Source organism: Neoarius graeffei, chromosome 8 (genome assembly GCF_027579695.1).
Source record: "Neoarius graeffei isolate fNeoGra1 chromosome 8, fNeoGra1.pri, whole genome shotgun sequence".
Classification (NCBI taxonomy): Eukaryota; Metazoa; Chordata; class Actinopteri; order Siluriformes; family Ariidae; genus Neoarius; species Neoarius graeffei.
The window spans coordinates 93,432,598-93,456,397 of NC_083576.1; the positions used below are offsets into that span (position 1 = coordinate 93,432,598).

Genomic DNA, 23,800 nt, shown 5'->3' on the forward strand with positions numbered 1-23,800 from the left:
CCCTCTCTCTCTCTGCGTATCCCCCCCTCTCTGTGTGTATCCCCCCCTCTCTGTGTGTATCCCCCCCTCTCTCTCTGTGTATCCCCCCTCTCTCTCTCTGTGTATCCCCCCCTCTCTGTGTGTATCCCCCCCTCTCTCTCTGTGTATCCCCCCTCTCTCTCTCTGTGTATCCCCCCCTCTCTCTCTCTGTGTATCCCCCCCTCTCTCTCTGTGTATCCCCCCCTCTCTCTGTGTATCCCCCCCTCTCTCTGTGTATCCCCCCTCTCTCTGTGTATCCTCTCTCTCTGTGTATCCCCCCTCTCTCTCTGTGTATCCCCCCCTCTCTCTCTCTGTGTATCCCCCCCTCTCTGTGTGTATCCCCCCCCCTCTCTCTGTGTATCCCCTTCTCTCTCTCTGTGTATCCCCCCCTCTCTCTCTGTGTATCCCCCCCTCTGTGTGTATCCCCCCCCTCTGTGTGTATCCCCCCCTCTGTGTGTATCCCCCCCCTCTCTCTGTGTATCCCCCCTCTCTCTCTCTCTGTGTATCCCCCCCTCTCTGTGTGTATCCCCCCCTCTCTCTCTGTGTATCCCCCCTCTCTCTGTGTGTATCCCCCCCTCTGTGTGTATCCCCCCCCCCCTCTGTGTGTATCCCCCCCCTCTCTCTGTGTATCCCCCCTCTCTCTCTCTGTGTATCCCCCCCTCTCTCTGTGTATCCCCCCTCTCTCTGTGTATCCTCTCTCTCTGTGTATCCCCCCTCTCTCTCTGTGTATCCCCCCCTCTCTCTCTCTGTGTATCCCCCCCCCCTCTGTGTGTATCCCCCCCCTCTGTGTGTATCCCCCCCCTCTGTGTGTATCCCCCCCCTCTCTCTGTGTATCCCCCCTCTCTCTCTCTGTGTATCCCCCCTCTCTGTGTGTATCCCCCCCTCTCTCTCTGTGTATCCCCCCCTCTGTGTGTATCCCCCCCCCTCTCTCTGTGTATCCCCCCTCTCTCTCTCTGTGTATCCCCCCTCTCTCTCTGTGTATCCCCCCTCTCTGTGTGTATCCCCCCTCTCTCTCTGTGTATCCCCCCTCTCTCTGTGTATCCCCCCCTCTCTCTGTGTATCCCCCCCCTCTCTCTCTGTGTATCCCCCCTCTCTCTCTCTGTGTATCCCCCCTCTCTGTGTGTATCCCCCCCTCTCTCTGTGTATCCCCCCTCTCTCTCTCTGTGTATCCCCCCCTCTCTGTGTGTATCCCCCCCTCTCTCTCTCTCTGTATCCCCCCTCTCTCTCTCTGTATCCCCCCTCTCTCTCTGTGTATCCCCCCCTCTCTCTCTCTGTGTATCCCCCCCCCTGTGTGTATCCCCCCCTCTCTCTCTGTATCCCCCCCTCTCTCTGTGTGTATCCCCCTCTCTCTCTCTCTGTGTATCCCCCCCTCTCTCTGTGTATCCCCCCTCTCTCTCTCTGTGTATCCCCCCTCTCTGTGTGTATCCCCCCCTCTCTCTCTGTGTATCCCCCCTCTCTCTCTGTGTATCCCCCCTCTCTGTGTGTATCCCCCCTCTCTCTCTGTGTATCCCCCCCTCTCTCTGTGTATCCCCCCCTCTCTCTGTGTATCCCCCCCCTCTCTCTCTGTGTATCCCCCCTCTCTCTCTCTGTGTATCCCCCCCTCTCTGTGTGTATCCCCCCCTCTCTCTGTGTATCCCCCCTCTCTCTCTCTGTGTATCCCCCCCTCTCTGTGTGTATCCCCCCCTCTCTCTCTGTGTATCCCCCCCTCTCTCTCTCTGTGTATCCCCCCCTCTCTCTCTCTGTGTATCCCCCCCTCTCTCTCTGTATCCCCCCTCTCTCTCTGTGTATCCCCCCCTCTCTCTCTCTGTGTATCCCCCCCCTGTGTGTATCCCCCCCTCTCTCTCTGTATCCCCCCCTCTCTCTGTGTGTATCCCCCTCTCTCTCTCTCTGTGTATCCCCCCCCTCCTCCCCTCCTCTCTCTCTCTCTCTCCCTCTCCCTCCAACGCTGGCAGGAAATGGAGTCGCTCAAATAACGTCATTCCCTCTGGGCCGTCCCTGGTGCGCATGCGCAGTTCTGACTGCTAGCCGAGCGAAGCTAACAACATTAGTGACGTTTTGGTTTCGGCATTGTTGTTGTTGTTCTTTTCATTTCAGAATTCTTCCTTTTTTTGAGAATCTGCTCAACTTTACTCTCTCCTCTCCTCGCTTTAATATCGGGTTTACGCTGTGGAGGCGGAGTGGAAGCTGCAAACATGAAATGGATGTTTAAGGAAGATCACTCCCTCGGTAATGTCTGTCTCTCTGTCTGTCTCTCTCTCTGTCTGTCTGTCTCTCTGCTACCGCGACACCTTTTCGCTTTTTCCTCATCAACACCGCCAGTCAGGCTCCCGCGCGCTGTCCCTCCGCACCGTGGCCATTCAGCTTCCTGTTTACTCTCCTCAGCCTTCATCATCATCATCATTTATCTTATCATAGCATTTTTATTTTATAAATACATCTCACCTCATCTCATTATCTCTAGCCGCTCTATCCTGTTCTACAGGGTAATATCAATACATATTAATGAAAATATAAATAATAGATAAATTACCAATAAATATTACTTTAATACATTTTTATTTAACGTATTTATCTCCTCGTTCTTCATTACTCTGCTTCATAATAATAATAATAATAATAATAATAATTTACAATATTTTGATGATTATTTTTCAGAACATATTATGAACGATTCTCTTAAATTAACGAGATAAGAAAAATAGGGGTGGCACGGTGGTGTAGTGGTTAGCGCTGTCACCTCACAGCAAGAAGGTCCGGGTTCGAGCCCCGGGGCCGGCGAGGGCCTTTCTGTGTGGAGTTTGCATGTTCTCCCCGTGTCCGCGTGGGTTTCCTCCGGGTGCTCCGGTTTCCCCCACAGTCCAAAGACATGCAGGTTAGGTTAAGTGGTGACTCTAAATTGAGCGTAGGTGTGAATGTGAGTGTGAATGGTTGTCTGTGTCTATGTGTCAGCCCTGTGATGACCTGGCGACTTGTCCAGGGTGAACCCCGCCTTTCGCCCGTAGTCAGCTGGGATAGGATCCAGCTCGCCTGCAACCCTGTAGAACAGGATAAAGCAGCTACAGGTAATGAGATGAGATGAGATTAGAAAAATAATCTAAAAACAGCTTTGAGATTTGACGTATAAACAGAATTTATCCCATATTTGATCTTTAATTTGTGATTTAACTAAATTATTGTTCCCGAGCACTTCCTCTGCTCTTACATGTTCTCATCTCATCTCCAAGTCTCCTGTGGTATTAGTTGTTGGAGATGATGTTGCCCACTCCAATGCCCACCCGGGCCACTCCTGGCTCTGATCCTGAGTCTCCATCTACACAGCAGGAGATGGAGAAATCGATCAGCTGTACAGTGTGGAGTTTAATAATGCAGCGTTTCAGCTGAGAGCTGTAATGGCTTTCTTTCAGTGTTGATAAAATGCAGCACTTCCCCTTTAGAAAGGAGAAAAATTAACCGAATGACTCAACAGAACAGGATGGGGTGTGCTGATAGAGGAAAATAATCAATGATGGCCTGGTTTGATGAAGCAGAGTTACTGTTCCCAACCTACAGGTTATTATTTTTCTCTTACAGCATGTCCCCGGGTGTTTTATTCCAAAACAGGTTCGCTCCTGTTCTCACTTGCATTATAGCAACTATAAACACACGTTCCCTCACCAGTCTCTCTCGCTCATCGTGTTCCTGAGAAACTGTAGAGAAGTGTAAACTCCTCTGTCCTGAAAGTGTCCAAAAACAAACTCACAGCTTCACCTCTGACTGTTACACAACACTCACACTGGAGACTCCTTACAGAAACAATATATACACACACGTTTCTCCTTACTTTAAGAAAATGTCACCTTGTCGATGATTATATTAATCTGTTTATTATCAGTGGAGCGTCTGCTGGACACGCCTCTGTGAACGAGCTCACGTATCAGAGTGAGCGCATTAATATAAACCTGCACTCCAGTCAGAGCCGCTGTTATAGAGGATTAATCAACACCTTCTGACCAATCAGAGTCGAGAACTCAGCACAGTGTGGTGTAAAACAGTTCGTTGTGGCTCTGATTGTTCTGATGTTCTCCTTCCACAGAGCACCGGTGTCTGGAATCGGCCAAGATCCGAAACAAATACCCCGACAGGGTTCCTGTGAGTAACACACACACACGCACACACACACACACACTGAGGTAAAATCCCATCAGCAAAATTATAAAAAGTCATGACCTGCAAAGAGAACACATCCAGGAAAATAAAGCTGAGTAAAGAAAGATAAACGAAAGAGAAAGAAGAAAGATTCAGGTGTTGGAGAGCTGCAGGTGTAACGAGAGGACGGGTTGAGAATTGGGTCAGTCAGGCAAAGAGCAGGTTGGAGAAGGAGACTGATCAGACTGCTGGGAGCTGATAGAAAGGCTAGAGTGACTCAGATCACCACTCTGTACAGTGGTGGTGAGCAAAAAAGCATCTCAGTCTTGTAGCACGTCAAAGCGGATGGGCTACAAGACCAGAAAACCATGGCAGGTTCCTCTTCTGTCAGCCAAGAACAGAAAGCTGAGGCTGCTGTAGGCACAGAGTCACCAAAACTGGGCGGGTGAAGACCTGAGAACTGTAGCCTGGTCTGGGTCTGGATTTCTGCTGAGGGTCAGAATTTGGTACCAACAACATGAATCCATGGACCCAACCTGTCCAGGCTGGTGGAGGTGGTGTAGTGATGTGGGGAATGTTTTTTTTGGCATGTTATGGGTCATTAATACCAATCACTCAATCATGGCTTGAATGCCACAGTGTTGTTTTCAAGTGTTGCTCCTGATCATGTGCATCTCATTCATCATGGCCACAGTTTTCATCTTCTAATGTCTACTTCCAACAAAAGTCGTCTTGGACTGGTTTCATGGACATACTGATGAGGTCAGTGTTCTTTAGTGACCTTCTCATTCACCAGATCTGATTCCAGTAGAAGGAACGCCTTCAGAATGTGGAAGAGCAGGAAACTCAGAGCCTGAACGTGCGCCTGGGAAAGCTGCGTGATGCAGTCGTGTGAGGAACATGGAGCAAAACCTTAAAGGAAGGTTTCCATCATCATGAGAATGTTCAGGGGAAAAAATAAGAGAAGTTTTTTATTTTTAAAGTGAGGCTGTGATGTGATGGTGGACTTACACGTCCACCCCGAGTCTCTCTAAAGTGTTCTATTCCTCTTACACCTCATCAGTACGCCAAAACAATTCAACTCTTATTTATTAAAGAACAGCAAGTCAGAGATTTTATCTGTTTATAGTTATATTTAATGTTGTGTGAAACAAGCGCAGTTCTGGGTTTTGTTGATCCCTCACACTGTGATGGAGTTAATCACATGGAAACAACCCCAGCGTGTCATGGTTTAGAGAAATTGAAAAGGGTAAACTGGTATAGAAACTGGAATAGAACCTGTGGACGATTTTTTAAAAATGCAGCCGTAACTAGTTTGGGTTGTTTTTCCCTGATCAGTGGTGACGCAGTTCTGTTCCAGCAGGTTCGTGTAAGAATAGAAGTGTGTGTGTGGGGGTGGATAGACGATAGGGCATTTCCTATTGTGTGTTCATCATGGAAATAAAAGAAAACTTTCACCTGATCTATTTCTTTCAGTCCGGCCCTGATGTTAAACCTGCCATTGTGTTTGTATTGCTTTTACTTCCCCAATGTTCAGGATGTCAGTGCTGTCAGGAGACAAATCTAAGAATTATTCATGTCATCAGAATCAGAATCAGAACCAGGTGTACTGCCAAGTGTGTTCTCACATTACTGTTCCTATTCAAAGAAACTTAGAGATGAAATGGAGTAAAACAAATCGCAGCAGTCAGACATTTTTGTTTTTTCCCCCAGCGCGAGGTCCGATCTGTGTAGAAAATCACAGACCTGTTTCCGATCTAATGTGATCAGATGAGCGCTGAGTTTGGTGATAAACAGCAGGAGAGAAACACTGACACGGCTGATCCAGATGGAAATAAAGTCACTTCTGTAAAATAAGAACTGACCCCAGAACTGTGTGTAGATTTAATCCCATCTGAATAGGGCTCCAGTTTTTAGGGCCCCAGTCACTGTTTTTGTGGCGCAGAAGACGAGTGTGAGCGCTGTGAGATCTCGCCAGTGAACTTCACACACATTTTGCCTAAAAATGAAGTAGAAGGAACTAGGGATGTCCCGATCCGATCACGTGATCGGAAATCGGGCCCGATCACATGGTTTCAGACTCGATCGGAATCGGGCATTGCCTCCCGATCAGGGATCGGATATATATCTATATAATGTATTCTCATTTTTAACACATCAATAGCTATGCGTTGGCACAGAGTGAGACCAGACCTCTTGTCTCAACACAGCAACATCAACGCGTGCGGCATGACGTCACTTTGTAGCGGAGACGCTATTGGTTATTGGCTGCCTGTTGCCGGCAAAGTTGAACACGGAAGCAGTTCGAAGCGGAAAGCAAAGCATGAGATCATTTTTTTTTTCGTTGGATGACAAAAGAAACGGGCTCAAACCTGAAAGGGTAGAAATGCTTGTTTTCAACAAGAAAAATGTTCATTTCCTTAATTGAAATTACTGTACACCACTGTGAGATGCGTTCTTAAAAGCAAATTACCGGCACTGTGGCACTTTATTTTTTTTATTTGTTTACATTCCTGCCAGGTATTTTAAGGTTATTTTTTTAATTTGTTATTTATTGTTCAAACTGCCTCACGTAAGTGCTCTGTTTGCTAACGGAGTTGTTGGATGTTAAAATAAGGTGTTAAATAAAAAATGAGGAACATCCTGGATCCATTTCTTTCCTCGTCTTTATTATTTTTTATGGATTATAAGAAGTATCGGATCGGGACTCGGTATCGGCAGATACTCAAAATCAAATGATCGGTATCGGATCGGAGGGCAAAAAAACCTGATCGGGACATCCCTAGAAGGAACTACTTGTTGGCTCTTGATGCCGACTTGTCACGCTGTACGTTTTAGTATTTTTGTCATTCACTTAAGATTTTAACACGTTTTTTTTACTTATTGAAGATCCTTCTGATGTGAAAATAATAAACCACACAAAAACACACAGATTCGTCAGACAGCAGGAAAGACACGGCTTTCTGCTTCAGAACGTCGTTTACTCCACATCTCCACAACGAGGTGCGGTCCATCCCAGAACTTCAGCAGCAGTGTTTCTAGCACTGATGAACGTTTCCCACATTTCCATTTCCATGGGGAAGCCATGGCCTAATGACTTGAGAAGCAGCTTTAGGACCAAAAGGTCACCGGTTCAATTCCCTGGACCAGCAGGAATGGCTGAAGTGCCCTTGAGCAATAGCCTGGGCCCGCCCATCCTAAGCGTGACGCAACACGAGGGCCTAATGCGAGCTTAGTCTGGCCAGGCAAGCTATCTCCAGCATTTCCAAGCTCCGGAAAAATCGGGAACCAATCAGCTTTGAGCATCTCCAACGGCCCTGGGTAGAGGCGTGTTCAAGGCACTGACGTAGTAGAACTGCGACCGGAAGCCATAATTGTTTACAGAATCTATGCCGGAAGCGCTTCATTCACGCTTCCGCATCTATTACGCATAGATGCTGTATTGAAAGCATTCAACGGGAAGTTCTCATTGAAAAAGGAGCAAAGAGCAGCCCTGGAGGTATTTATTGAAAGGAAGGACGTTTTCGCCTTGCTCCCGACCGGCTTCGGTAAGAGTTTAATCTACCAGTTAGCCCCGTCGCGTCGCATACGTCAGAGGAAAGAGTGATGTGATTGGTTTAAGCTTCGTCACAGCCTTTTCTGGCTTCGACCAGTAGCAAACTGAGGCATTTCAGGGAGGCAGGTCAACCACGGGCTCTGGGAAACGGTTGGGCTGAATATCTTGGCCAGACCAATAGCTCGTAGAGCTTTGTCGCGTTAGCCAGACTACTTGAGCAAGGCCCCCCAGGCTGCTCTGGGTGTGGTGTACGTCACTCTGGATAAGAGCATCTGATAAACGCGTGGAATGGAATGGAATGGAATGGAATTTCCACTTGTTCACACTAATCTCCAAATCAGGGCCGTGGCATGTGACAGATTCGCTCACATTCATAAAATATTTAAATAAATAAGATGAATATTAATTTGTCTGCCCTCATTTGCATGGATAACACTGAGAGAAACAAATCCAGAGAGAATCAGACATTTCATTTGTGTGTTTAGTGTCAGTATTCAGGCAGCTTCCTTCTCACGCGACACAAAAATCTCCAGGTTTAAACCTCAGCTGGTTAAAGATTTACAGAAAATTATCCGACATAACCAGGAAATCCTGCTTCAGCCCAATAACATGCATGTGCACACTCTCAGTATAAAGATCTTTAACGCGTTGAGATGTTTATCTTTAAACAGTCGCCATCGTGGTCACTGCTGCTGTAGCACGCAGTGTACACTCCCCAGCTAGCCATTTTATTAGGAACACCCCTACACCCACCTGCTGTTTTCTGCAGTTCTGTAATCAGCCGATCCCTCCACATCAAATCCCTCAGATACAAATCAGGAGCTTCAGTTAATGTTCACAATGTTCAAACATCAGAACGGGAAACATTGTGATCTCACAGTGTGACTTTCTCTCACTGTGGTCTGGGTGTTGGTTTGATCCAGATGGACTGGTTTGAGTATTTCAGAAGCTGCTGATCTCCTGGGGTTTTCACACACAACAGTCTCTAGAGTTTACACAGAATGGTGCAGAAAACAAAAAACACTGAGTGAGTGAGCGACAGTTCTGTGGGTGGAAACAAACGCCGTGTTGATAAGAGAGGGTCAGAGGGAAATGGACAGATTGGGAGGATATAGTAACTCATATAATCACTCTTTACAACCGTGGTGAGCAGAAAAGCATCTCAGCATGCAACAGAAGACCACACTGGGTTCCACTCCTGCTCTTCCATCTCTTCCACACTGGGAAACCCAGAATTTGAGTCACCCGAAATGGAACCAGAAGTGAGTGTATGGTGGTGTTATGTCGATGTGTAACGCTGCCGTCTGAAACGCCTTAGTCACAGCTACGCTTAAAAAACAAACAAACAAGGGAGTCATTAAAACTAAAAAATACATAAAGCACACAAAAGCGCAATGATTCGCAGTCATGCAGCAGGAATGTGGTGTGGAACATCACCATTGTTTCATAATAAAAGTTAAATATCAGGCTTCAGCTGGCGAATCTGATGTGAATGAAGTAGGGAAAAAAAACCCCTCACATTCCCCTGCTGCAATACAACACCTGAATGAGTCTTCAGAGAGAGAGAGAGCAAGGATGCAGGAGAGGGAAAAGAAACCCAGCTCTCCTTTCATCCCCACACGTGGAGGAATGCACTTCCCCAAAACCTCGTTTCAGCCGTTCAGGACGAAGCGGAAGCGCTCGCTCGTTCAGCTCAGTGAACAGTTTTACAGTAACAAACAAGATCAAGTTCAAGCTCGCATCCATAAAGCTCTTATTGTTTTGGTCACAACTCTGCTGCAGTTTATTTCTTCACAGGAAGTTAAAAATTTCCTTTTTCATATTTTGTCATCGCTCCACATTTTAACGTCATACACTGCGACGAGTTTTAACATACGCCAAAACACCGTCTTTTATTTTCCACCTCAATAAAAACAGAATATCAGTTTGGAATGACTGACAGCAAGTGTTTTGAACTGATCCCCGAGAAGCCCCGCCCCCTTCCCCACGTCTCGCACTAATAATCTCGTCTCAGTGTGATGGATGAGCTGACGCAGCATCCTCGCTTCCTGTCATGGTAAAATAAAGAAGGTTTTGAGTTCATTAATGTAAAATTAAATCTCAGCAGTGTGTGTTCTGCTTCACTAACATCTCACACAGATATAGCTAACGATCGCAAGCTCACATCTCAAGTTCAGTGACCGACAGGGACGTCACTAGGTTTGAGAGACAGGGGTAGCTTAGCACCCAGAGGATTAAAGGTATTGTGCGCGCGCAGCGCGCGCCGAACATTTTTCAGAGCACCTACTAAGGCTGTCAATCAATTCATTATTTTAAGAGCATCACACCTTGGGGACACACTTCCCACCATTTCTATTCTATTTTAAAATTGCTTTCATCATTTAATTGCTTGCTGAAGCAACTTCACCAGCTAAACTACAAAAATGTGAAAAAAACAATGGTAGGTGTCATGCATTCCTGCGCAAACTGAAGAGGGCAAGTGCTTCACAAATCATCATGTAAACATTCTACAGAAGACTCAATATAGCCTAGGTAAAGTTAAGCAAATGCAAACCACTGACATCAAATTACAATCTCACCGTGTGTGTCTGCAAATGAAAGCATAGAATTCTGACTCTCTGCAAACCCAACTCAATGGAAGCCCGCACCGCGCCTGCTGCAGAATGCCCGCGTAGTTTTTTAAGTCCTACTAGCCTACCACTCGACGTGACGCTTGACACAGAGCCAATGAGGAGGAATCATAACGATATTAATAATATTGCATTAAACAATAAATAAGCAAGCAGAAACTGTTGTTCGGATTAACTTGCGTTCTTGATGGCGCATGTTCAGTGCTTTACTGCCTTTGTTTTTTTTGGGGGGGAAAAAAAAATATAAATAATTTAAAAAAGGGCAAAAAATATAGGGTGGCTTTGCCATAAGATAGGGTGGCTGGAGCTACCCTAAAATGGGTCTGGCGACGTCTATGGTGACCGAAAATGGTCAAAAATACTTTTTGGTGCTTTTTCAACTAAAAGAGAAACATTAAATGTGGGGTCAGTAGATCTGCACGTTTGTAAGTACCGGGTAGATCTAACACCTTTACAAATTATATTAATGTTAATGACAATTAGACTAATTAAGAGCTGTTTGTGTCCTGAAAGTTTGAGCAGCAGATATCGGCTGCGTGGAAATGATTCACGGTTTCTACGATGAACATTAGACAGGAAGGAGGGCTGAGAACTTGATGTATTAGTCTTTACTTCGTGTTCTCTGTCATCTCTTCAGTCTGCTCACGAGAACCGTCTTCTAGTCTGACATCATTACAGGCCGTCAATCGATCAGTGACTAACCACTGATCCCGTTAGATAGCGACCTGTTAGTGAGTTTAGTGTAACCATGGCAACCATGGTGGTCTGTGCTCACATGTACAAAATAGAGATGTCTGTCTCACGTCTCATGCTTTGGTCAGAGAGACAGTTCTGTCTTGTGTCCTCTTGAACAGGATGTTGGGACAATATTTTTTTGTGTGTGTGTGTGTGTGTGTAGGTGATCGTGGAGAAGGTGTCAGGTTCTCAGATAGTGGACATCGATAAGCGTAAGTACTTGGTGCCATCAGACATCACTGTGGCTCAGTTCATGTGGATCATCAGGAAACGCATCCAGCTGCCTTCGGAGAAAGCCATCTTCCTGTTTGTGGACAAAACCGTCCCACAGAGCAGGTGTGTGTGTGTGTGTAACACGTCCACGTCCCCTCACCTGAGTCTCCCGAGCAAAACGAGTAGCTCTGGATTTAATTAAAAAATTAGTACGTAATTAAAAAAAATTAAAATAAAATCAAGTGTTCATTCAGAGCTCCAAGCGACACACGAGTCGTTTAGAAAAACAGGTTTATTAAAGTAACAAAAAACATTATGGCATGTTAAATATTCACGTTTAAATATGCAAATGTTATGTAAAAATAAATGGAAATCTGTTAAGCATTTTTGGTTTCTCTGATACACACACTGTGATATATCACTATAACTATAATGTGTATGTGTGCGCGCGCAGTCTGACTATGGGACAGCTATACGAGAAGGAGAAGGACGAGGACGGCTTCCTGTACGTGGCCTACAGCGGAGAGAACACGTTTGGATTTTAAAGTCCCGCCCACTTCTGTTTTCTTCTGGATGAGTGTGTTTGATTAATAATGAATAAATTGTGCGAGTGTGTGTGTGTGTGTGTGTGTGTGTCCCGACTGTGGTAGCATTAACATATCTGTGTGAGTGAGGAGGAGATGATGATGAGGATGATGATGTAATCAGAGGTGCTGCCATGACGATCTACATTATTATGATCTTAATGAATATTAATCACTTTTAGACGTTTAATTTTATTGACCCCTGTATAAATAAATATATATTATCTGTATTCAAGAGCGTGATGTAAACGGTAAGGTAGCTGGAAGACCGAACCAATAAAAACAGGAACAGGAATTTTTTTTTGTTTGTCTCTTGCAGTTCATTGAACACCACACTGCCAGCAGGGAAGGGGGTCATGACCTCTGACCTCATCCACTGACACAGACACACTGGTGCTGTTCAGAAAACCTGCAAACTTTTTCTTTTTTCCTGAAAGTTTATCATTTCCTCAGTTTAAAAGCAGAACTGAGACATCATAAAATGTGGGTGTGTCCAAATGCACAATACACCATTTTAATATTAACCACTCCCCCTTTTTTTTAACAATGCAATGTTTACCAGTTCCAAAATGTTCACACTGTTTTAATGGTGAGCTGTCGTCATGGAGACGAAGTAACATCCACACCACCAACACCACTGGTTCTTCAAAAACATTCTGGAGTTTTTAAGCTGAGAACTGGTACTATATCACACACCGTGTGTGTGTGTCAGGTGAAGTGCAGCAGATGTCGAGGGCTTTGAGGCCACAGAGTGAACACTTGAGTGCGTAGTGCGGTCCACGCCTTCTGGTATTCATCCGCCGCTACTTTATAGTCCCAGTATGAATTCAGATCTTTTCCCCTGCAACACACACACATGTGGTGCGTATTAGAGATAAACAGGAAGGGATTGGTCCTTGGATTTAGTTCTGTCCCTTTATGGTCTCTTTTTAATTTCCTGTGTGTGTGTGTGTGTGTGTTAAAGAATCAAAAACATCTGGTTCATGGTTGCACACATGGAAAGGGCAAAATAATATTAACCAAAGGCATCATCTCCTGTTACACAACACACACTCGGAGCACTTTGCTCAATTTGAATCATATCCTTCGCTCAGTGCTGTCAGTATCTGATTGGCTGAGCTTTTCCACACACTCTCACCATTCTGTCAGAAGTTTACATACAGGGACGTGAACCTGATGGGAATATCGGACTTTCGGTCATTTCACTGAACTGTTCTTTTTCTGTAGCAGAGTGAATACAACAAATGTTTAATAGAAAAAAATAAAGAATTTGTTGCACAAGTTTAATTTATTTTCTGAAATCAACACAGGGTCAAAATTACACACACACACCCTGAATTCAGTGGAGCTGAAAATTCAAAAAGGTCTTTTAACTTGCCAAGGCCAAAACCTCTTAACTTCCTGTTCGTGATGATGATTGAGCAGAGTTGGTAGAAAAAGGGTTTGACTGATGCTCATTGGATTGAGCAACACACAGAACAGTAGGAGAGTCCCAGGAGCTCAGTGCAGATCTGAGAAGGAGGATTTACACTCAGGAATGTCTCTTGGATTCATTTCGAAACAACTGCAGATTCCAACATCATCAGTACAAGTTATTGGGAGATGAAGCCAGTTTACTGGAAGAAGATCCAAACTGTCCCCTTCAGCTGCGAGGAAATTGGTTCTGCTGGTCAGGAACAACCCAGGAATCACCAAAGCACAGGTCTGCCATGAACTGAAAGCTTCTGGAACACTGACTACAGTCCAGAGAGTTTTATATCACCATGGACTGAGAGGCTGCTGTTCAAGAAAGAAGCTCCTGCTCCAAAATCCATACCTTCTGTTGAGGAATGTTTTATGGTCAGATGAGACGAAGATGGAGTTGTTTGGCCACAATCACCAGAGGTACAGAGGAACACTGTACTAACTGTGAAGCATGGTGGTGGTAGCATCAGGCTCTGGGGCTGTTCTGCTGCCAGGGGAACTGATGCATTGTACAAAATGGGTGAAGTCATGAACATGAAACTTAAAACAAGCTCTGACCTCAATCCTGTCGAAAATATGTGGACGGTATTTGCCAGGTCCATCAGGTCTGTGCCAGAAAATACACACATTTAATTAAACTCTACTAATTCTGCTGAGAAGAGAGGAGAAATATCCAACCAGAACTCTGACAGAAGCTTGCTGACGGCCAACAGAAGCATCTAGTGACAGAGAAACTCACTAAGAGACATTTAACCTAATATTAGGTGGCTGTGTGTGTAATTTTTTGCCCGTGTTGAATTCAGAAAACCAAAAATAAATTAAAACTTGTGCACCAAATGTGGTTTTTTTTTCTATCAAAGATGTCTGTTGTACAATAATTCTGCCACAGAAAAAGAACAGTTCAGTGAAATCACTGAAAGCCTGATATTCCCATCACGTTCACGTCCATGATGGGTGTATGTAAACTTCCGACCTCAACTGCACTAACAAGGTGATTGGCTCTTTTTATTAAAGGGTGGGGCTTCCACCATGTTGATTGCTCTGTGATCTCACTAAATCAGTCTCTCGCTTTCCATCCTTCCTGTCAGTCATGTTATAGACACACTCCGAGGGCCTTTAACTCCGCCCCCATTGGTGCTCATTAAAAAAAAAATGTGGCAGAATTCAGTGCAGAACAGCGTGTGTGTGTGGGGGGGGTCAACCCTACCTAAACAAACAAACAAACAAAACAAATAAAGTATTTAAAATGAATTCATATGAATAAAAATGAGCTGCCTTTACAGACAGAGAATGTCGCTGGGGATGACGCTGGATGCTGACTGATAAAAATATTTGTCTGGCTTGAAACTGGAACACGCTGTTCTGAGTGCTCCTTGTTTTGGTTCATTAAATCCTTGAGATTTATCTTCGCTCGCACACTCTGCTCTCTGCTTAATGAAGGTCATGCTGATCAGTAATGTCTTTCTTCTTTTCCTGAGACTATGATCCTGACAGGTGATGTAATGTACATAATGTCTCTCTTCTTTCATACAGTAGTGTCGTCTAAACCAGTGATGTAATGCTTCATCACCCGTTTACGTTATACATCGATAACTTGGCTTCATCAATTAAATCATCATCCAATCACAGAGCTACAGCACACTCCCGAATGTGGCTATACACTCATATTTGTCTGACAATAAACTGAGAAAAGTCTCTGAGCAGCTGTGTGTGTGTCAGTGACTGTTTGCTCCCGGATCGATCCGCCAGGTAGAATCTCTGAGGTAAGTGGCGGAGGTTTACATTCCGACATCATACTTTGTCAATCTGACCTCCTTCGGTACGGACAGATCAAAACCCAACAGTTTATTAGGGGCTCGTGTGGGATCTCATATGGAAGGCAAGAGATTTTTTTTATTAAGTACACTGGGTTCTCTTCTTCCACCTGGAGATTTGAAATCTGATTATCCCAATCTCTCTCTCTCTCTCTCTCTCGCACACACACACACACACACACACACTGATCGTATAAACAGTCCGATGGTGTTTCTCAGGGCAGATTTGGAAGAGACTGATTTGATCTGACTTGGTCTGTCCTTTGCTAGATCAAAACCTTCTACAACATCATTATTTATCAGCTGATATCACAGGTTTTATTATTTGATGTTCTTGTTATGGTCTGTTTGATTTAAATATTCCTCGGCCCTGGGATTTCAAGGCTTAAACTTTATTTTATGCTCCTGGATAATCAAAAAATGCTCTAAACTTCCACGCCTTCCTGGGTTTTCTAAAACCATCCTGGTCATTAGGAGGTGGAGCTACAGGCACATGATGGGCATGGATGGGGCGGAGTCAACGAGTCAAAAGAATGAGCTGACATTCTACCCCATGCACACTAAACATACACGCTAACCACATGAGCTAACAGGCTGTACACTGCACTATCACGCCGTGCTGAACTGACCGGAAGTGATGCGAGTATGTGGGGTGGGGCTTGGAGGTGCTCACCTGAGGGAGGCAGGAAGCTCGGAGTCATCTGTTAACTCCAGCAACTTAAGGAAGGAGTGAAAAAGCTCCACCTTACTGATTAACGATCTGTTTAACAAGAGAAGGAGAGAAATATGCAAGTGAGAAAATATGCAAATGAGCACAGAAGAAATATATTCTCATAAGCAGGTGTTCACCGAGCCTGGGGCGTTCCCAGAGATTTCTTTGTCACGCCCTGCTTGTAGCCGTTAGCAGTGACGTCCAGAGGCTGAGAGGAGACACTACACCAGCTTATGGCTGAAACACACACACACACACATGCACAGGGTCAGTCCTCACACAGCTGTGATGTGTGTGTGTGTGTGTGTGTGTGTGTGTGTGTGTGTGTGTGTGTGTGTGTGTGTGTGTGAGAGAGAGAGAGTGAGCATGGTTCACATACTACACTCACCGGCTCCACATGGCACCACACGGCCCTGCTGTGAGGCATCATGGGATTGCAGTGTGTGTGTGCGGCCGTGTGTGAACTCCACACTGGACTGCAGGAGCTCAGGAGTGTGTGGAGAGAATCCATCTGGCAGATCCGTCACACTCGCACATCTGGAGGGAGAGAGAGGGAGGGAGACAGAGAGAGAGGGAGAGAGATAGAACACACTGAAAAAATACAAACAAAATACATTTATGATTAAAGGGATTTACTCAAAGTGACTGTGATTTTTAAACTGAACGTGAAAATATGGGCAATAATACGGTGTAATAATGTAACGGTGATGTGCAGTAATGCGTAATAACCATTAGAAAGGTGTGTAATTTATTCAGCTCTTATTTAACTGATCGCTATCAGTATGTTGATGTAAATGGTGATTTTTCTAGACATACTGAGGTAAAGTTTGGTGTTCCACAAGGTTCTGTCTTGGGTCCACTGCTTTTTTCTTTATATATGTTCCCTCTGGGTGATATTATTCGTAAACATTGTATTAGTTTCCCCTGTTATGATGATGACACATAGTTTTATGTTTCTGCAAAACCAGATGAGAGACACCAGCTTAATAGAATTGAGGAATGTGTGAAGGACATTAGACACTGGATGCTTATTAACTTCCTTCTGCTTAACTCTGACAAGACTGAAGTACTTGTACTCGGACCACATGCAGCTAGAAGTAAGTTTTCTGATTCCACAGTAACTCTGGATGGCCTTTCTGTTTCTTCACGTGCAGCAGTAAAAGACCTCGGAGTGATTATTGACCCCAATTTAAAATGTATTATTTTCTGTGACGCTGCTTTGTGTCTGTTGTTAAAAGTGTGATACAAATAAAACTGACCTGACTGTAATAATGTGTAATAACTGTGCAGAAGGTGTGCAGTGACCTGCTGATGGCCCGGTGGAGGGCATATGGGCTGTAAGGACACTTCCCCACCACCACGGCACTGAAGTACACGCCCTCCTGTAAGAAGTGGCTCAGCAGCGCCCCCTGGAAGCCGAGGATGCACCAGCGGCTCAGTTTGTCGCTGCAGGAGAGTGAGAGCGTGGGTTCTCCGCGGCCCGGTTTCACCCGCAGAGTGCCCACCGTGTGGAAGTCCAGCCCCGGACCGTGTGGGTCACTCGGTGCCCCGGGAACACACTTCGCCCCGGTGCGGTGCACATCACACACCTGCTCACCTGAGCTCACCTCACACTCACTTCCCAAATCTACACCCGCTCGGTTCTCCTCTCCACCCTTGACACTGCAGGGATCATCACCAGCATCCTGCTGTCCGTCCACTCTGACACGTTTCTTCACTCCACCTGTCTCACTCTCAGCGCACCGCTTCCTGTCTCGCTGCTCCGGCTCGTGACTGACTCGTGGGACTGGTGGGCACGGCTGAGCCTGGCTCTCCGTCATGGGGATGATGGAGGCGTCTCCACCTGGACAGAGGTGTGGGAAAACATAAGATTAAAAAAATAATGTCCTCAAAAGTGTGAGCACATGATCACGGTAATCATGGAAACGCTAAAGCTGTGTGTGAGACATGAATAAGTGAGGTATGTTTAAGTACGTGTGTTTGCGTTTGATGAGTGTATGGATGAGTGTATGTGTGTGACATGGTTGTGTGTGTGTTTGAAGTGTGTGTATAAGATGTGTGTGTGTGTGTTTACATGGCGTGTGACTGCAGAAGAACAGGAAGGAGACGTCAGGACGAATCCTCCACTTCCCCGTCTGATCAGCACGACAGAACACAGAGCTGTGACCACCTCCCATCACCACACCCAGCTGCTCCATCAGGTACCTACACACACACACACACACACACACACACATTGTCCATCACTGACACTCGGTGATGTACTTCCTGTTTACGAATTATTTGCATTTAAAACTGCACCCTTTTATCTGTTTCTCATCAGTAATTCTACTTTCTACTGTCCTTTTATTTTTGCTGTATTTTTCACTTTCCATTCTGCTGCATTTTCCTTTTCTCAAATAACGCCTTTTTTCCGTCCAAAGACTGCAATAGGAAGCCATCCACATCCGATCTGCCTTAAGATCAATAAATCTTCAACTGGGGCCCGTAAATCATTTATCACAGCACACGTTCAGCTTGTTCAGTGTGCTGAGTGCAGGATGTTTAGTCAGTCGTCCTCCATCGTTAGTGACAGTTTTATCTGTGATAAGTGTATATTAGTTAGCTCTCTGAAGGAGATGACTGCAGCTCTAAAGGTACGCATCCAGACTTTAGAGGGGGTTAGTGAGAGTGAGGGCAGTGTAATTTCTGTAGGGGAAAGTCTGGATGCCGGGGTGGAGTTAGCAATCCCACAACTCCAGCATTAGAGCTTGTGTGTGGTGCTGAACCTCTCCTGTTCCTCAGACCTGCCTGATCCATCCTGATGCCCTACTTCTAGCTGGAGTCTCATCACATTGCTCCTGTGGAGGACGGCCCCCCGTGGACAGACTACAGACACACTTTGAAGACACTCTGGACACTTACGGTTTTGCTCTGATGGTTTAGGACGACAATCACCATGATAACTTTAGGACTGCAGTTGTCATGAACAGTTTTACACTCAAGTGAGTTTTTCCTCAAGTTTTTTCATCACCTCAGACTCGATCATCAGGGATAAATTTCATATGTTTAAAATTTCTATTTTTTTGTCAAGCTGCTTTTTGGCAACGTCTATTGTTAAATGTGCTATACAAGTTGTCTCTCACACACACACACACACACACACACACACACACACACACACACACACACACACACACACACAGTACATCCTGATCCTCATTTAAGAGAGTTTATCCACCTCACTGTAAACACCTCACTTTCTACACAAACACACAGAATGAGACAAAACACACAGACAAAAGACTGGATTATGCAAATCATGGAGAAGGAAGTGGGCGTGTCCAAAACACTAGTATTTTGGGTCATTCCATGTCAATTCACACACCCTCCCCAGTGACACCTCTTCAATTTGCCTGATATTTACAACCCCAATTCCAAAAAAGTTGGGACAAAGTACAAATTGTAAATAAAAATGGAATGCAATGATGTGGAAGTTTCAAAATTCCATATTTTATTCAGAATAGAACATAGATGACATATCAAATGTTTAAACTGAGAAAATGTGTCATTTAAAGAGAAAAATTAGGTGATTTTAAATTTCATGACAACAACACATCTCAAAAAAGTTGGGACAAGGCCATGTTTCCCACTGTGAGACATCCCCTTTTCTCTTTACAACAGTCTGTAAACGTCTGGGGACTGAGGAGACAAGTTGCTCAAGTTTAGGGATAGGAATGTTAACCCATTCTTGTCTAATGTAGGATTCTAGTTGCTCAACTGTCTTAGGTCTTTTTTGTCGTATCTTCCATTTTATGATGCGCCAAATGTTTTCTATGGGTGAAAGATCTGGACTGCAGGCTGGCCAGTTCAGTACCCGGACCCTTCTTCTACGCAGCCATGATGCTGTAATTGATGCAGTATGTGGTTTGGCATTGTCATGTTGGAAAATGCAAGGTCTTCCCTGAAAGAGACGTCGTCTGGATGGGAGCATATGTTGCTCTAGAACCTGGATATACCTTTCAGCATTGATGGTGTCTTTCCAGATGTGTAAGCTGCCCATGCCACACGCACTAATGCAACCCCATACCATCAGAGATGCAGGCTTCTGAACTGAGCGCTGATAACAACTCGGGTCGTCCTTCTCCTCTTTAGTCCGAATGACACGGCGTCCCTGATTTCCATAAAGAACTTCAAATTTTGATTCGTCTGACCACAGAACAGTTTTCCACTTTGCCACAGTCCATTTTAAATGAGCCTTGGCCCAGAGAAGACGTCTGCACTTCTGGATCGTGTTTAGATACGGCTTCTTCTTTGAACTACAGAGTTTTAGCTGGCGACGGCGGATGGCACGGTGAATTGTGTTCGCAGATAATGTTCTCTGGAAATATTCCTGAGCCCATTTTGTGATTTCCAATACAGAAGCATGCCTGTATGTGATGCAGTGCCGTCTAAGGGCCCGAAGATCACGGGCACCCTGTATGGTTTTCCGGCCTTGACCCTTACGCACAGAGATTCTTCCAGATTCTCTGAATCTTTTGATGATATTATGCACTGTAGATGATGATATGTTCAAACTCTTTGCAATTTTACACTGTCGAACTCCTTTCTGATATTGCTCCACTATTTGTCGGCGCAGAATTAGGGGGATTGGTGATCCTCTTCCCATCTTTACTTCTGAGAGCCGCTGCCACTCCAAGATGCTCTTTTTATACCCAGTCATGTTAATGACCTATTGCCAATTGACCTAATGAGTTGCAATTTGGTCCTCCAGCTGTTCCTTTTTTGTCCCTTTAACTTTTCCAGCCTCTTATTGCCCCTGTCCCAACTTTTTTGAGATGTGTTGCTGTCATGAAATTTCAAATGAGCCAATATTTGGCATGAAATTTCGAAATGTCTCACTTTCGACATTTGATATGTTGTCTATGTTCTATTGTGAATACAATATCAGTTTTTGAGATTTGTAAATTATTGCATTGCGTTTTGATTTACAATTTGTACTTTGTCCCAACTTTTTTGGAATCAGGGTTGTATTTTATTAGTGCCTTATGATGTCAAAAGAAAGAATCCAAGATTTTAGCTTCCTAGCTGGAACGGTTTTTGAATTTTGGCCCTTCAAAGTTTGGGTGCCATGCCCACTTTTGGGGTCCGGGAATTGCGCACTTAATTTGCAAGCATTTTTGGAGGCCCATATCTTTTGTTCTAAGGGGAATATAGACCTATAAATTGCTATATCTATGTATTCTGGCCCTGTCTATCTGATTCTGCACCTAAAAATAGCACAAGTTTACTAACTTTAGAGATATTAACCCCTTAAAAGTGGATTTTTTTAATGACACAAATTTTTTTTTGACATTTTAGGGGTCCATATCTTGGAAAGTTTTTATGTTAATGGGGTTTCAACTGATTTATCATCATATTTGGGAACTCTACTGTGTACTTAGAGAGTTTCAGGGCACTCAGAGCTTTGGTGGGGGTACAGGAGGGCCCCAAATATGGCTTCGGGACAAAATTACCATTTGGTGCGCCCTACTTCAGGCCATTAGTTGGCCATGTGGGCACATGATGACTGGAATGAACCTTTAACCCTATCAACAGACACCTTTTATCAAACTTTTAAGCCAATAAAAACTAGGGTCAGGGTTAGTTAGGGTTAACTAGGTTAATTTCCCTTTTTTACTAATGATATGCTAATTTTCCCCACATGAGTGGCTAGGGGCCCCTTCCCCTTTTCTTGAAAAAAAAAACAAAACCTGATGAGTCTAGGTTTAACTTCCAGATCGGATGTCAGAACAAATGTAGTAAAGCAACCAGGATGTTTTTCTTGGGATCATCCCCTTGTATCTTTCCCTTTCCTGTTTGAAAGATGCATTTAACTATTAAGTGTATAGTGGTCAGAGTTTGGTTGGATACAGGGAAAGGTGTCAAATGTAAAAAAAAAAAAAACGGCATCGTGAAACAGCCGGGAAAGGGTTTATCCCTTGTAATTGTCAATATAACTAATGGGGTATTGGGTATAAATAATCTTCCCATAGATTAAAATCACTATATGGGTGTGCTTTTACTACCTTAAACATGAATAGGCAGTCAAAACAACAGTTGACCTACTTTCCGGACTTAGGATTTTTCAGAAAATATGCAAAAATAGTACCATATACAAATGCTTAGTTTATATTGAAGGAGTTGGATAATCAAAGCTTTTATTGGCTTAAATGTTTGATAAAAGGTGTCTGTTGATAGGGTTAAAGGCTCATTCCAGTCATCATGTGCCCACATGGCCAACTAATGGCCTGAAGTAGGGCATACCAAATGGTAATTTTGTCCCGAAGCCATATTTGGGGCCCTCCTGTACCCCCACCAAAGCTCTGAGTGCCCTGAAACTCTCTAAGTACACAGTAGAGTTCCCAAATATGATGATAAATCAGTTTAAACCCTACCAACATAAAAACTTTCCAAAATATGGACCCCTAAAATGTCAAAAAAATTGTGTCATTAAAAAATCCACTTTTAAGGGATTAATATCTCTAAAGTTAGTAAACCTGTGCTATTTTTAGGTGCAGAATCTGATAGACAGGGCCAGAATACATAGATATAGCAATTTACAGGTCTATATCCCCCTTAGAACAAAAGATATGGGCCTCCAAAAATGCTTGCAAATTAAGTGCGCAATTCCCGGACCCCAAAAGTGGGCATGGCACCCAAACTTTGAAGGGCCATAACTCAAAAAATGTTTGAGCTAGGAAGCTAAAATGTTGGATTCTTTCATTTGACATCATAAGGCACTAAGAAAATAAAAATAAGGCAAATTGAAGAGGTGTCACTGGGGAGGTTTTGGGCATTTGTGTGAATTGACATGGAATGACCGTTTTCATTAAAATTCATTCCCAATGTTATTGCCAGAAGAACACAGTTTAGAGGTTTGGAAAAATGCACGAAGGTACTGCAACTCACCACACACACAGTGCATAATGGCTCCAAGAACCACCCAGAACCCTCTCAGAACCACCCAGAACTCTCTTACCCCTTTTCCACCAAGGCAGGTCGAGGGCCGGTTCGGGGCCGGTGCCTAACCTCAAACCGGTTCTTCATGTTTTAAAAACTAAAGAAGTGGCTCTTGGACAGGAAAACGATTTCTTGACTGGCACCAACTCTTTGCTGGTCTCATACCAAGAACCGCTTACATCAGGGGATGGGGCGGGGTTATCATCTCATCTCATTATCTGTAGCCGCTTTATCCTGTTCTACAGGGTCGCAGGCAAGCTGGAGCCTATCCCAGCTGACTATGGGCGAAAGGCGGGGTTCACCCTGGACAAGTTGCCAGGTCATCACAGGGCTGACACATAGACACAGACAACCATTCACACTCACATTCACACCTACGATCAATTTAGAGTCACCAGTTAACCTAACCTGCATGTCTTTGGACTGTGGGGGAAACCGGAGCACCCGGAGGAAACCCACACGGACACGGAGAGAACATGCAAACTCCGCACAGAAAGGCCCTCGCCGGCCACGGGGCTCGAACCCAGGACCTTCTTGCTGTGAGGCGACAGCGCTAACCACTACACCACCGTGCCACCTGCGGGGTTATCATAACCACCAGATAGAACTTTGCAACTGCCATTTTTAAAATCCATAGCTAGTATAGTGTCTAGTCTGATTAATTCAGAGAAGAAGAAGAAAAAGAGACGCTGTAGTCTGTCATTGTCATCACTGTGCTTGGTGCTAGCTGCAGTAGCAGTGGGGTTAGCGGCTTGGAAGACCAAGACCTACACAGTGACATAATGACGTGGATCTCTCGCCCACGGGAAAGCAGACCGGTTCTTCCATGATTCACAAGTTGAACCAACTCCAAACTGGCACTAACACCAGCTCAGAACTAGCACCTGGTACGCATTGGTGGAAAGGGGGTTCGGGTCAGCCGTCCCAAACTGAAACCGGACCATCCCAAATACTCTGTTTCTTTTGTT

At 44.7% G+C, this 23,800-nt stretch overlaps 2 protein-coding genes across 2 annotated transcripts in view; one reads left to right on the forward strand and one right to left on the reverse strand.

Annotated features, from left to right (window-relative positions):
- The first annotated feature begins 2,014 nt into the window (after window positions 1-2,014).
- Window positions 2,015-12,156, forward strand: gabarapl2 (GABA(A) receptor-associated protein like 2). Its single transcript, XM_060928517.1, has 4 exons — window positions 2,015-2,244; window positions 4,091-4,146; window positions 11,228-11,400; window positions 11,732-12,156. Exons 1-4 carry the CDS (start codon window positions 2,211-2,213, stop codon window positions 11,820-11,822), a joined length of 354 nt encoding a protein of 117 aa, XP_060784500.1. The 5' UTR covers window positions 2,015-2,210; the 3' UTR covers window positions 11,823-12,156.
- The window catches only part of adat1 (adenosine deaminase tRNA specific 1), a 42,244-nt gene continuing 29,995 nt past the window's right edge, over window positions 11,552-23,800 (reverse strand). The window contains exons 4-9 of the mRNA XM_060928516.1: window positions 17,926-18,056; window positions 17,157-17,694; window positions 16,240-16,388; window positions 15,989-16,088; window positions 15,813-15,899; window positions 11,552-12,702 (exon numbers count right to left, since the gene is read on the reverse strand). Of these exons, the coding sequence (XP_060784499.1) occupies window positions 12,570-12,702; window positions 15,813-15,899; window positions 15,989-16,088; window positions 16,240-16,388; window positions 17,157-17,694; window positions 17,926-18,056 (1,138 nt within the window). The 3' untranslated portion in view covers window positions 11,552-12,569. The remainder of the gene's footprint in view (window positions 12,703-15,812; window positions 15,900-15,988; window positions 16,089-16,239; window positions 16,389-17,156; window positions 17,695-17,925; window positions 18,057-23,800) is intronic.